This window comes from Canis aureus, chromosome X, assembly GCF_053574225.1.
Source record: "Canis aureus isolate CA01 chromosome X, VMU_Caureus_v.1.0, whole genome shotgun sequence".
NCBI lineage: Eukaryota > Metazoa > Chordata > Mammalia > Carnivora > Canidae > Canis > Canis aureus.
The window spans coordinates 112,592,782-112,608,191 of NC_135649.1; the positions used below are offsets into that span (position 1 = coordinate 112,592,782).

Here is a 15,410-nt window from a genome sequence, read left to right on the forward strand (position 1 = left end):
ATTTTTCCTGTACTTTTGCCACTAAAAAATGTTAAGACACACCACGTAGGGAATAAGAATTAGGAACACTGTATTTCACATGAAAAGGAATTTTATTCAAGCCCTCCTCATGATCTGGGAGGGCTACAAGGAAATGAAGGCACTGCAGTTAAAGCAGGCTTCTATTAAGGTGAGAGAGATGAGTGTTTGGGGTGAAGGTGGAGAGGGTGCAGGTGAATATGTTCGCAACAAAATGTCTCTGTCAAAGGTCCTAGCAGGAGAAGCTACTTAGCAGGTGAGGATGGCCGAGGGAATGAGAACTTATGTCAGGGATAGGTTTCATCAGGACTGTCTGAAAATAGAGGGAACAATACCAAGAAAGAAGGATAGCATGAAAAGCAAAGGAATGGTGACTAGAGAGCAGGTAGTAGGAATTTCAAAACTGAAGAATCTGTGGAGTTGGGCAAAATAATGCTAGTTCCACTTAATATTTGCATAACACTTTCTGCTTCATAAAGCATGTTTCTGCACATCTGTGGCATTTAATGTCAACACCAATCACTTTTGAGTAATTGTTATTATCCCTGGTTTATAAACAAGGGAATTGAGACTTAGGGAGACTAATTGATTTGCTGAGGCCACCACGCTAGAAAAATGAAAAGTGAGGATTTGAACCTAGGCATGCTGCCATCACATCCAGTGGTGTTTTTCCTCTCCCCCAGAGTGTCCACACCTATGGGATTACGTGAGGGAATGACCCACTAGTTCTCAGATGTCTGTTTTAGCTCTATTGTGAGGGCCTGGCCTTATCAGGCCAATCTTAGCTGGAAGATATCCATGGTGATTGACACCTATTAGGGATTTAAGTGGTGGTTGACGATTTATTCTGTACTGATCTAGGACTTCTAATCAGCCTGAGAGGCAAAAGAACAGCAAAATGTTCACTAACCAGGTGGATAGAATGAGAATACAGAGCAACTTCTCATATTACTCTGAGTTATACCTTAGTAGTGGGGTGGGGTTCATTATTTTGTGGAGAGGTTTGTGTTCCCAGATTATCAATGATAAGTTATGGAAAAAGGAAACATTCCATAGTTTAACAATAGCCAAACTATGGAAAGAGCCCAGATGTCCATCAACAGATGAATGGATAAATAAGATGTGTTGTGATGTGTGTATGAAAAATATATATATATATATATATATATATATATATATATATAATGGAATATCACTTAGCCATCAAAAAGAATGAAATCTTGCCCTATACAATGATGTAGATGGAACTAGAGGATATAATGATAAAAAATTGCATTGAAATTATACCCTGTTATAGAGTATCTGGCTGGGATTCTTTTTCACATTTGTGAATAATCATGCCTCGACTTAGATTTTTATTTGCTAAAAGAGGTTTTTCCTGATAACCTGGTGCTGGTCTGCAGAGATTCTTAAGCCATTACTGTCAGGTTCAAGACCTGCACACTACAGGATGTAGTTACCTGCCATATATGGCTATTGAACACTTAAAATGTAGCCTGTCCAAGATTAGATACACCTTAAGTGTAAAGCACACATCAGATTTCAAAGATTGAGTACAAAATTAAATGTGGACCAACTCAATATTGATTACAGATTGAAATTATATTTTCCTGGATATACTGGGCAAAAACAATTATTAAAATAGTTTCAGGATGCCTGACTGGCTTGGTCAGTAGACTATGTGATTCTTGATCTCAGGGTCATGAGTTCAAGCCCCATGTTGGGTGTGGAGCCTACTTAAAAAATAATTTCACGTGTTTCTTTTTACTTTTCTTAAAATGTACCTCCTAGAGAATTTGAAGTCACATATGAAGCTAATATTATATATGTATTTCTCATTGCTGCTCTAGAGGTAGATGAAGTAGCTTGTCTAGTGTGAATTCAGTAAAGGCCATACAATATCTCTAAGAAATCTCATTTAGTTTGCAAATTCCAGTTAGAAATTCACTTACTTAGTTTCAGTCAAATAAGTCTTGGCTATCAACCCCTCCTTAACTGCTGCCACCACCAAAAATGCAGACTTCCCCCAGGAAGAGTCACTCATTTACCTTGATATTTTTCTAGATTTTTGGACTCCTTAAGCACCAGTTACTTTAGTCATCTGAAACTTGCAGTTTCCTGAACAAATCTACTATACCACGTCTCCATTCCTGTGCTCACTACACACTTTGGTCTAAAGAATACCCAGGTGTCCCTCAAAACACAGCTCAAAAGTTGCTTTCTCAGGAAAGCAGCCCTGACTTCTCACTATGATGTACTTGGCCTTAGACCGTCTCCCATTATGGCCATGTGCATCCTTCTAGACTATAAGTGCTTTGGTATTTTCCTTTCACTTTGGATCTTCAGCACTTAGCACTATATCTGGTACTTAGTAAGTTTTCAGCAAATGTTTGTTAAATTAACGAAAAAAATCAAATAGACTAATTTGCAGCTGCTCTTCACTTGATGTTTTCCTTTTTATTCCTGGTTTTCTTTTCTTTTTCATCTTATATTTATCACCCACTTTTTTTTAAAAAAGATTTTATTTAGGAGAGAGAGAGAGAACAAGCAGGAGAAGCAGCAGGCAGAGGGGGAGGGAGAAGCAGGCTCCTCACTGAGCAGGGAGCCCAATGCAGGGCTCAATCCCAGGGCCCCAGGATCATGACCTGAACTGAAGGCAGATGCTTAACCAACTAAGCAACCCAACCACCCCCATCACCCACTTTTTTACATGTAATTGTACCTCTTCCGGGTGTTGGTATGTATGTAAGCCACTTTATTTTTTTCTAAGATTTTATTTACTTACTTGACAGAGACAGAGAGAGTGAGAGCATATGCAGGGGGAGCAGCAGAGGGGGAGGGAGAAACAGGCTCCCTGCTGAGCAGGGAGCCCCATGCAGGGCTTGATCCCAGAACTCTGGGATCATGACTGGAGTTGAAGGCAGAAGCTCAACCAACTGAGCCACTCAGGTGTCCCTGTAAGCCCACCTTAAATAGGGTTGTCATCTTAATCTAGATGCTACCTTTCCGGAAATAAAACATGGTGAGCAGAGCTTGATGCTCAGGATTTCTGGTTACTTCTAGGACATTCAAAACTATGGAGGGCAGTAGGGGAGCCTTTCTGTAACATCCAGCACATCCATGAAAAGAGTACCACAGCATGATTGCCCCCGTTAAACTGTCTTGTCAACCTGAGGTCTCTTGCTACAGGGATGCTCTGTTTCTAGAGATAATTATAGTCATGGAGAGATAGGTTTATACCTTCTGTTTCTAATTTTTTTCTCTCTCTCTTGTTTGTTTTTAATGATCATTATATCATAGAATGAATAGGAACCGGATCAACAATGCCTTCTTTTTGAATGACCAGTCTCTGGAATTTTTAAAAATTCCTACCACTCTTGCACCACCCACTGACCCATCTGTGCCCATCTGGATTATTATATTTGGTGTGATATTTTGCATCGTCATAGTGGCAGTCGTGTTATTGATTTTATCAGGAATCCGGGAACGTAGAAGGTAAGATACTTAAATAGAGTAATTTACAGAGGATTTTCCTATTTCCTCATGACTTGGAAAAATGTGAGGATGTTCCCAAAGCTAAAGATAATGCCTTAAATTTGAAACTTTGAAAATATTGGTGATTTTCAAAATTATCACTTAGGCTCTTTTAGAGACCTTTTAGAGTACAGTGTCTCTTACTATGACTCCTTCCATTACTATCATTTTCTTTATTCTACACCATATGAATATTTCATATCAAGAATTGATTTTAATATCTGTATCATACTTTTGTAAGTTGGATATACAAAACTAAGCAAAGTTTTTAGGTAAGCAGAGTTAATCTTTCATAGTCCTCTACCTCCAAATGATAGCAGTTCCACAGTTCTTTCCATGCACCCCCATCTTGGCTTGCCTTTTCTTGGCCCAGTGCCCTGCAGCCGCCATCTTGTCCCAGATACTCTTGGCCTTCTATACTTTCCTCCTTTCAACAATTACTTGTCCCTCTCATGCCTGTGGTATTATATGGAACCATGTTCCTCGAAGTGAACTCTGAATCAACACCTTGCATCAGAATCACCTGGAACACTTGTTTAAAATGTAGGTTCCTTTGCCCTACTGCAGACTTTCTAAATTATAATCTGTGAAGGGGATGCATTTTAATGACTATTCCAGGTTATTCTAATTCACTTGGTTTGAGAGCTTCCGATTTAGGGATTCCTACTCTCTGCGTTTATTTACCTGGATTCTGGGGCACCTACAAACTTTGCCATCTAAATTATTGAGATTACTTCAAGAGAGAATTTCAGACTGGTGGGAAAATTACGAAAGGGGTGGGACAGGAGGAGAGGAGGATAGGATTTCTCAGCATGGTGAAAGAAGGGAATAATTTTGTTTACAAGTATCTCTGATCAAGAAGGGAAGTGGAGAGAGTCCTTACTCTTCACTAGACAATTTGATTCTGCTGAAAACGTCTCATATGATACCAAGGAAGAGGAGTTCTGATAAATGGAATTACAGGGACATGCATTGGTTTTCAAAAAAGGTCAGTGCCCACACAGACATGTGGGATGAGTTTGGCCAAGTGTGGTTTCAACTAAATGTTTCTCTGGAGGTTTACCACTTTCCATATGTCTCACTCTAGTTACTAGCAGAAGGGAATCATTTTAAGTGTTGGCCTTTGTAGATTATTTTCACAAATGGTAAGTGAAATGCTCTGAAATAAATGAGATTTGCATCTAGTCCCTAACTTAAATTCAAAGATTAAAATCAAATTGTACTTGCTTGGTTTTCTTTATGTTGGCATGTCATGCAATGCAGAGAGCCTTGGTACAAGTTGTTAATTTGTTTTGTTTTGAGTTTTTTTTTCAAATATTAAGAAAGGTTCCCTTGCAATATTTGAATACTTATGGTTAATATTTTTGAGTTCCATATTACTCCTAGAATACTGTGATTCTATGATTTGTAATGATCATAACCTCTGTGAATTTACTGCATCTCCTTGGTTCCCAGTTTTCTCACTAGCACAGTATAGTGTACGATTTAGAAGAATGGACATACTGCTTAGGTTCAAAGTATTTGTATCCTACATTCTGCTCTTGAATGCAATGCATTAACTCAGGAAGCACAGGGAATGAGTCCGGGAACGCAAGCTCAGGAGGATATGTTTGTGGTACTAGCGTCGAGTTGGTTAAATCTTTCTTTGTTGCCTGTGCAGAGATGACTTTGCTACAGCGACAGCAAGGTATACTGGAAATAACGAACTTGGTGGGATAAAAAGAGTTAATGCAGTGATGTGCTTAGAGTGGTGCCTGGTCTACGGCAAGTGCTCAATAAGTGTTAGCTGTTACTGTTATTTTATTATCCTGCCATTTGCTGGTCTTCCAGTTTGTGCTATCTCTTTCCTGCTGAGCAGATTCTGCAGTAATATAATAATTGGGTGCGTAGCATCATAATCTGTTGCCCGGGAGAAGTGAGGCTGTTGTCACAGCCTTGCCTTCGCAAATTCATTTTGTGTTCAGACTAGGAAAACAGATAGACAAATCTCTTGCGTCAACCTGGAGAGCATCACTAATTGGCAAATAGAGTCAGGACAGTTATGACAACCTTCTGAAGATAAATTGATTTGTTGTGTTTTAAATTTGATACAATCTGTGGTGGGCTTCTCTTGGGCAAAGTACTGCTTTGAAGGTGTGGAGAGGATACAGTCTGAAGTGGGGAGAGCCCTGGAAATTGTGATGAAAGCCCTTTCTAATCATGGAAAAAGGAGGAGTTGCCCCCAATGCCTTTAGTCCTGAGGAAGATGAAGATTTGCTTAGCAATTCAACCCATACATTGGATATTAACAAACATCATTCTCATGATATAAAATCTGAAATTAGAAGGCCAGGAGAGACTGCAGGGTCACCTCCCTTGCCGTTTTGCTTCTGTGGAGAAGAGTGCCACTGTCATCTAAGACATATACGTGTATTTAAACTTACTGTTGAGGAGATTTCTCAAATAAAGCTTTAAAAATTCTTTTACCTGTGTCAATAACAGCATTACATTGATTACTCATAGCTGCTGGCTGTAAAGTATGCAGTCATTGGAAGCCAAACTAAGTGAACTCAAACACCAGCTGTACCCTTTAGCCAAATGACCTTGGTCAAGTCATCCAAATTGCATGGGACTGTTTCTCCATCTGTAGTAAGAAGATAATATCTCATAAGACTTCCACGAGGATTGGATGAAATAAATGTGTATGAAGTACCTAGGATATAGCATGCACTAAATAAACAGTATTATTATCCAAGATCAGCTTAACCCATTTCTGTGACTAAGTATTACTGAAAAGGGATCTTGTTTTCATCCAGATATTGCCATGATACTGTAAAAAATTTTTCCAAAAAAATTTTTTTCCAGTTCAATGGCTCATTGTTTGGGACTTTATTAGTTAACAAACACCTGATCACACCAAATGATCATATTGGGGTTACTGTTTACCATAATAGTGGTGAACTGATTAACCAGCTTTCTAAAAAAAATATCCCAATTTGTAGCATTTGTTGATTTCCTATCAAGTAGAAATTTCTGAATATTTAACAACCACCTCTTACAAGCCTGTACCAGACAGCTTCAGTACACCATTACAAATGCCACCTCCTCGTGAAATAATTTGAGGGAGTTGCTTTTCTATTACATCTAGTTGAGAATAGCAGTTTATGGAAATGAGAGACTTGTTGAAGGAAAAAAAGTTGGAAAATGATTTTTTTTTTTTTTTTTTACTTTTGGTAAACAATTAGGTGACTCGGTAGGTGGGCAGGTACCCAAGATGAACTGCATATATTCCACAATGATGTCTGTACTAGATCCGTGTCTAGTGCCAGCCCAAGTAGATGTTTTAGTTCTCTGGTCAGCTTTATGATGATAGTAATGATGTTGACAGTAGTTGTGATGGTAGTGGTGATGTGGCAATGACAATGATGATGCAGTTAATGTGATGTGTGTTTTTGTACAAAAAGCCCTGGATCGATATTCTTGGTTTTGAGTTCTGATCTCAGACCCTGCTGCTTATTAGCTGAGTGATCTTGAGCAGGTCACATATGGAAAATGAGGACAATAATATTTTCTTAAGTAGTTATGATGATGAGAAGACGAAGTTAGGGAATACACAGGAGTGCTTTATACACTGGACAGTGCTCTATTAATCTAAGTTACTCGCATCACCATCAAAAAGCAGTTGAAAGTGCTAATTCTATATAACTTGGCACTGTTGTATAAAAGGAGAGTTGCAGACACAGCATGATTTCAGACTTGCATGTACATCATAGAATTGATTTATGAATCCTGTACATAAATAGACCATAATAACGTTAGGGTCTTAGGAAAAGAACCTAACAGTGATCTAAATTCATTTCTCCAGAAGTCAAAGCCCAAAGTGGTAAAAAATATCTTATTCCTTTATTGATCATTCATTCTGTAATGGGAGCTCTAGTATTTATCATGGAAGATACATAAATAGATAACATGGATGGTCCCTGCCTATACAGAGATTATAGTCTTATACTTGGTAACAAAGCCAGGTGAAAGACTCAGGACATAGAATCCTAGCTAATGCTCACAGTTGAGCAGAGTCATTAGTAAATTCCCTTGGTTTATTTCTGGTTATATTTCTATTCCCATGAGGTCAGTAGTAAACAGAAATACATTTAGATTTCTACGAATATTGCTTTTCAAATGAGAGGATGGGGCTCAGCCAACATTTTCATATACTGAAACCTCACATTCTTATAAAGTCTTAATTAAATCAGTAGTCTTAAAAATAGATGTGTAAATTACACTATTAGGTATTTACCCCAAAGATATAAATGTGGTGATCTGAAGGGGCACCTGTACCCCAATGTTTATAGCAGCAATGCCCACAATAGCCAAACTATGGAAAGAGCCCAGATGTCCATCAACAGAGGAATTGATAAAGAAAATGTGGGATATATATACAATGGAATATTACTCAGCTATCAAAAAAAGAAATCTTGTCATCATTTGCAATGATGTGGATGGAACTAGAGGGCATTATGCTAAGTGAAATAAGTCAGTCAGGGAAATAAAGTTATCATATGATCTCACTTAAATGTGGAATTTAAGAAACAAAACAGAAGATCAGAGGGGAAAAGAGGAAAAAATAAAACAAGATGAAGTTAGAGAGGGAGACAAATCGTGAGACTTTTAACTCTAGGAAACAAACTGAGGGTCACTGGAGGGGAGGGGGAGGGAGGATGGGGTAACTGGGTGATGGGAATTAAGGAGGGTACTTGATGTGGTAAGCACTGGGTGTTATATAAAAATGATGAATCACTGACCTCTCCATCTGAAACTAATAATATATGTTTAATTAATTGAAATTAAATTGAAAAAATATATATAATTAAATTAACATTTGGGAGTTTTAGTTTAAAAAAAATGAATGAGATGTAGTTTTAAAAAATAAATAATAGATGTGAAAATAAAATCAAAATGTTAGAGCTGATCATTGTTTTCCTTTGCTGTTCTTAAATGTACATACTCAGTAGGAATCCAATGTGTGTTTTGAGTGAAGCTTGGGGAGATTAAATAGAGTTCTCGGTCTACTGGTTTCACCAATCTTATTCCATTCTCAAGACAAGCTGCTCTACATATTTGAGCTTGAGCTCCTTCATTTGAAAAACAGGAATAATAATAAAATCTTTATAATATTGCAATAGGAATTAAATGAGATGATGTATACAAAGCACTTAGGTTTCTGTCATGTAATAGGTACTAATTATTATTATTATCATTACCAAAGGGCAGACATAAAGCAACTTGCCTATAGTCACATGGTTAGAAAGTTAGTAGTAACCGTATTTAAAACCAGATAGACTGGATCCCAGAGCCAGTCAATCTCACTGGACTACAACACCCACTGAAATCATTCCAGTAGCACTGATACTTTCCCCAGGAATCATCTATACTGATTATGAGGATAGTCCTAAATCCCCAATAATTAATTCTGTTCTGGTTTAAAATCATGTTTATCTATCCGTTTTTGTTTTCCTGGCTATTCTTGGTCTTTGGCTCTTCAGCCTTATCTTATTTGAAGGGAGACAGAAATATTCTTTGTACTTTAGCCACCACTGCTTTATCTTGAGCAAACCCTGTTCCTCAATATTCCTTAGCTCCGAGGGTCACCCGGTATTTTTTTTTTTTTTGTCTCCTGTTTTGCCCCTCTTCTTTCTGGATTTATGAGAAATATCTACTCTCAAGGCTTTTAAGAGCTAGTTTCAGGTATTTTCGTTACTTTAAGAAAAAAAATCTTCCAGAACCACCTGATGTTGCAAGAACAGCAGAAGTCATTAACACTCAATTTTATTTTTTCAGGAAAAAGAATTAATGTTTTTAGCGGAATATCAAATCAGAATGATCCAGAAACATAGTTAAGTTTTATTATTGTTAGTAAGAGCAATGCAGAGGCAGTGAATCAGTTTATTACAGTGCATACTATGAAATGTGACAAAGGGCTGTGTTACTGTTAGATAACCTTTGAGCTGCTTATCATGTCCAGCCAGCACGTTACTGACATTGCAGTTTGTGAAGCCCAGCAATGCCAAGACTCTGAACAACTGGATCTAAGGTCACAAAAGCACAATATGTACCTAATTTGCCACTGGCACGGCTCCATTAGATACATATCCACAGCCATTTTGCTCAGAATCTTTTTGGTTGAGAAATCCTTCTTCTAAAGAAGACAAACTTGTCCTCATCTGTTTGCATCTTTCTTTTTAGTTCTTCCCCATTCCTTTGTGATACCTAATGATTAGTTCTTCTTTATGGTTCGGAGAGGGAGGCAAGATTCCTTGCAGTGATCTGCATGTGTCCAGTTCTCTGTGATTTTTCATCTAACTTGATAAAAACACTTCCTTAACTGAGAAAACTGGCAAATAGACACTGGCAACTATTATTTCTAAGACTACCATTGCATTGCCACCAATGGTCCATCCACTAAGATTTCTTTAATATGAATTTCATACTTATAGACACAAATTTTAGAGTAAGATTTGACTATTTAAAATCCTATTCACTCCAAACCCAATGAGGAGTGGGTTTGGGGGAAATTGCATGAATTAGACATTTTTTTGATGGTAATTCATAAATATACATTTTTCCTGGGGCTTCATCCCTACTGAAACATCACTCCTCTTTTTTATAGTCCATAAACAATGGGAGGAAGATGAGTGAAATTTGGAGTTTTCCCCTTTTTTAAAACTTTCATTTATTTACTCATGAGAGACACAGAGAGAGAGGCAGAGGGAGAAGCAGGCTCCATGCAGGGAACCCGACGTGGGACTTGATCCCGGGTCTCCAGGATCACACCCTGAGCCAAAGGCAGACGCTCAACCACTGAGCCACCCAGGTGTCCCCAGAGTTTCCCCTTTTATTAAGTCCTTTCTTTTCACTTTAGGACAAGGACTGTGTCTGTTTGAATACATAGTAGTCACTCAAAACAGTTATTCAATAAATGTTGGGTACTATGAATGGAAGTGATATGAATGATGGTTATAGAATGTCACTTGCTTTTGCCTTCTAGAGGACATGGAAAGTAACAATACTCCTGTCTACAGTATTCTAGTCCTCTGGTAGGTGGTTTTACCTGGCTATAAGACCCTTCTCATCACATGAAATTCTGTGCTCACCCCAAGCTGCCCTAATTGCTGATGGCTGAAACTTAGAATGGCCAGTACAGTGTCTTCACCCTGAGGATTGAAAAACATAACAGCTTATCCTTTCCTAGGTCTCTAGGACTAGGACCCCCAATTTCTAATCCAGCATTAGGCCTGTAGGATAAATTGTAACACTCAACAGTGGCATATATAATGGCAAAATACTTTCAAATGATGACAGTGGAATCTACAGTATTGGAATGATACTTTACCTTTCTTTTTCTTTTTCTTTTTCTTTTTTTTTACTTTACCTTTCTTTATGAACCTAAGCTATTTAGAATTATCTAATTACCATCAGCAAAGCCTGGCAAAATCTATATTAACTCCTAATTTCTAAGGTAGGAAAACAAATATTTTCCTCCATTCATTTGGAAAAGCAACAACATAAGGGATACAAGAAATATTATGTGTGTATATATTCTTCCTTCGCTTTTCCTTTCTTCTTTCTCTTTCTTTCTTCTTTCTTTCTTTCTTTCTTTCTTTCTTTCTTTCTTTCTTTCTTTTCTTTCTTTCTTTCTTTCTTTCTTTCTTTCTTTCTTTCTTTTCTCTTTTCTTTTCTTTTCTTTTCTTTTCTTTTCTTTTTTCTTTTCTTTTCTTTTCTTTTCTTTTCTTTTCTTTTCTTTTCTTTTCTTTTTTCTTTTCTTTTTTTTCTTTCGTGAATCCCGTTCAAGATCTACCTTGGGGCAGCCTGGGTGGCTCAGCAGTTTAGCGCTGCCTTCAGCCCAGGGCGTGATCCTGGAGACCCGGGATTGAGTCCCATGTCAGGCTCCCTGCATGGCGCCTGCTTCTCCCTCTGCCTGTGTCTCTGCCTCTCTCTCTCTCTCTCTCTCTCTCTCTCTCTCTGTGTGTGTGCTTCTCATAAATAAATAAAATCTTAAAAAAAGATCTATCTTGGACTACTGTCTGAGTAACTTTGCCTATAGCATTAGTCCATCCATCCATCTGTTAATTTATCATCCAGCCAACCAGCCATTGATCTACGTTTATTGATCCATCCATCCATCCGTCTGTCTGTCTAGCCAACTATCCATGTGTCTGTTCATCCAATTCTAAGTACATCACCTGAATGCCTACTCTGTACTGAGTCCAGATCAGCTGTTCTATAAAATATTTTAAAATTTGCATAGGTGCATTGGCCACCCAAAAATTTTTTTTAAAATTTGAAACTTGTCTGATTACTTCCTCCCCAGAGATTCAAATAAAAAAGAAACTGGTGCTGAGGTGGGGTAGGAACACAGAACACAGAATTTTATAAATAAATAAAATATCAGTATATCACACCTGGAGGCACTTGTCAATTTGTCTCATTGTTGGTGATGTTCACTAGATTTCTTCCTTGACAAAATACAAATATCTCTATAATCAGTACATTGCTTGTGAGAGTAGTAGACTGAGACCATGTAAATACCCTGTTCCCTGATCATCTCTTCCTTAATGGTTGAGTATCCATTGATGAGCCTCATCAGAATCAATTATTATTGTAGTGGTGATTTTCTATTTCTGTTACTCTTTCTATAATAGTTGTCATTCCTTTGTAAATAAGAGCTCTTTTTTTTTCTCTCCCTTCCTCCACCATATTCTTTAAAGCATTAAAATGGACTCTTATGCAGGACTAATAGGAAACTCTACCTTAGTCATCACTGGGCATCTTCACCACCTCCTCACTCACCAGAGACTTACCAAGATTCTAAGGGACTTCCATAGTGGTGGGAGTCCATCCTGGTCACCACAGCAATGTCTACCATTCCTGCAGTGTGATCCATTCAGGTTTGCTTCTTTGAAGTTTCCACAGATTATTGGGACAAAGCAATCTCTGACAAGTCTGGGAGCCCAAAATCATGCTTCCATGATGCCCCCAAATTAATCTCTTGTTATCAAGCATAATTGGCTCAGTGTCTTGGTCTTTCACAAAAGACAGGAAGACCCTTTGAATTCAAGGTTACAGTGTTCCACACTCCAAGGAAATATTAAGGGTAAGGCTAGCAGAATCTATAAAGGGTCTGAGAATGAGAAACTCAAAGATTTATACTATCACATAGAGGGTTTTTTTTGGCGGAGGGAATGGCCCAGAATTTTAGCTGTGAGTTGTAATGTAATTAGTAAAATGCGTTCTGAGTTCCAAAAACCCAACTTAAATGAAAGCAACTATTTTACAGTGAGTGGAACTAAGCAGTGATATCTGCAGTTTTTATTTTTTAAAAATATTTTTAAAAGATTTTATTTATTCATGGGAGACATAGAGTCAGAGACATAGGCAGAGGGAGAAGCAGTCTCCCCACAGGGAGCCCAATGTGGGACTCCATCCCAGGACCCCAGGATCATGACCTGAGTCTAAGGCAGACACTCAACCACTGAGCCACCCAGGCATCCCAATATCTGCAGTTTTTAATGGTTACTTCTTTTCTACAAAGGAATGTAAGTTTGCTTTTTGATATCTTATTTAAATTTGATTTTCACTCAACATTTGCAAACTACTTGTCAAATCCTGTGAGAGGAATTTAGTACTTTTTTTAAAATTCAATTTTTGTTAAGTTGTTCTCCTAGAGCTAAATTTTTTAACTTGCTAACTTACCATACATTTCCTTCACATTCCTTCATGCAATTTGTATGTGAATGTATATGTGTATATATGTATATATACAAACACATTCATTCGTATAAATGTATATATTCACTCATATATGTATTCATATATATTTATTTTAGTATTCCAAATAAAACCACTTGTTCTGACCAGTATGTATATATGTCATCCATGCAGACTTCTTATCTTGGTAGCAACTTTCCACCTCATTAGCTCTTTATGATCGTTGCAATTTATTTGAAAATATGTAATGTCATCAATTACTTCATCATTTTAAGTTTCCTCTTCTTTCTCCTGCTCTCCATGTTTGTACAGAAGACCAGGCTTTCTTTTCCTAGATCCCAATCATTCTTTTTATGTGCATTTAGGAAGAGCAAAGAACCATCTGAAGCAGATGACACTGAAGATAAGTGTGAAAACACGATCACAATTGAGAATGGCATCCCCTGCGATCCTCTGGACACGAAGGGAGGGCACATTAATGACGCCTTCATGACAGAGGATGAGCGGCTCACCCCTCTCTGAAGGGCTGCTGTTTAACTTCCCCAAGAAACCCAACACTTGTTTCTGTGCAACTGCTGAGCATTATAAATTATCAAGGGCAGATCATCTATTTTGTTTCACCTCTTCTTTTGTAAGAAATTTTGCATATGCATGAAGGTAAAAGGCAATCAGTTATACCCATGAAGACCATTGGAATCATAAACTGTTGACTACTCAAAATACTCTAAAATATTTCTCTGACAACACAGTGTATAAGTGTAGTCAGTCATGTGGTGTCTTTAGTTGTCGGTTTAAAAGTGCATTAGTGTTAAGCATTTCTAGAGATAGGATCAGGCTACTACATATATATATCTTTTTCACACTTTGAAAACCTAAGGAGAAATATTTTTCCAGTGGAGAATACCCATAATATGGTGTAGAAATCTTTGAAAATGGATCCACTTAGAATATTTTTTATATCATTATGTGACTGACTAAGCAAGAATGGAAAATGATTGTAAATGAGATGGATGAAAATGGGAGTGTCGATACACAAGGTGGAATTTGATCCTGTTGTCATACCAATACTTATTCTCTACCATTCTCTAATAAGGCAGCCCTATTGGTTGACTATTTCTGTAATTTGTAAAAGTACAATCTATGTGAATTTAATAAAGTGCTAATCATCTCTTTTTAATTGTGTGTTTGAGATTTATTTTCATACTATGGCGATCAGTAAGCCTAATTTTTATTAGTTATGTGTAATCTGTTCTACAGCCCTAGAAATGAATAATTTTTGTTGTGTGCATCCTTGCTTGAAGACATCTTATAGTTTGTAGACTTCATTTTACTTTAATAGGCCATGACTATTCTAAATTCTAATAAATTATTACACATTTATGACTAGAAAGAAAATTCACTGCTCATTCTCCTACTGTTATCATCCATAGTTGATGTTACAGCAACAGTTTCTAGCTCCCTTTCCTGCCCCAGTGTTGCTCCCCAGATACAGACTCCAAGATGGGTAGTTGTAGGCAGAAGGTTTATTGGGGAGTGCTCTCAAGAGATACACCTGTTAAGAAGTGAGGAGGGCAAGTATGGCAAATAGACTGTAAGATGTCTGCAATGTCCTGATGTTCATGCCTTCATGTAACTCCTCTCCTTGAGTGAGGGTGGGACCTGTGACTTGCTTCTGCATGGAATACAGCAAAGATGAGGAGATGTTACTCCTGCAATTAATTTATATTATGTCTGAGTCTGTCTTGCTAGCAGATTTGTTCTAGAGACTCTCCTTGCTGGCTTGATTAAGCAAGTGGCCATGTTGGGAAGGCCTACATGAGAGAAAATGTGAGTGGCCTCTAGGAATTGTTGCCAGCCTGTCAGCACTGAAGACAGCCTCTGACCAACAACTAGCCAAAAGCTGAGGTCCTCAGTCCTTCAACCACAAGGAAATGAACTCTGTCAACAAGAGTGAGCTCGGAAGTGGATTTTTCCCCAGTCAGACTGTCTCCAGATGAGAATACAGTCCAGTCAACACTTTGATTGCAGCCTGAGCAGAGGGCCCACTTAAGATGTGCCCAGACTCCTGACCCATGGACACTGTGAGACGATAAATGTGTGTTTTTTCAAACCAT

The 15,410-nt window shown here is 37.8% G+C and overlaps 1 protein-coding gene across 1 annotated transcript in view; it reads left to right on the top strand.

Annotated features, from left to right (window-relative positions):
- CLTRN (collectrin, amino acid transport regulator) overlaps positions 1 to 14,473 on the top strand; it is a 34,471-nt gene extending 19,998 nt beyond the window's left edge. Inside the window, exons 5-6 of the mRNA XM_077887987.1 lie at positions 3,319 to 3,513; positions 13,662 to 14,473. Of these exons, the coding sequence (XP_077744113.1) occupies positions 3,319 to 3,513; positions 13,662 to 13,818 (352 nt within the window). The 3' untranslated portion in view covers positions 13,819 to 14,473. The remainder of the gene's footprint in view (positions 1 to 3,318; positions 3,514 to 13,661) is intronic.
- The last annotated feature ends 937 nt before the right edge of the window (positions 14,474 to 15,410 follow it).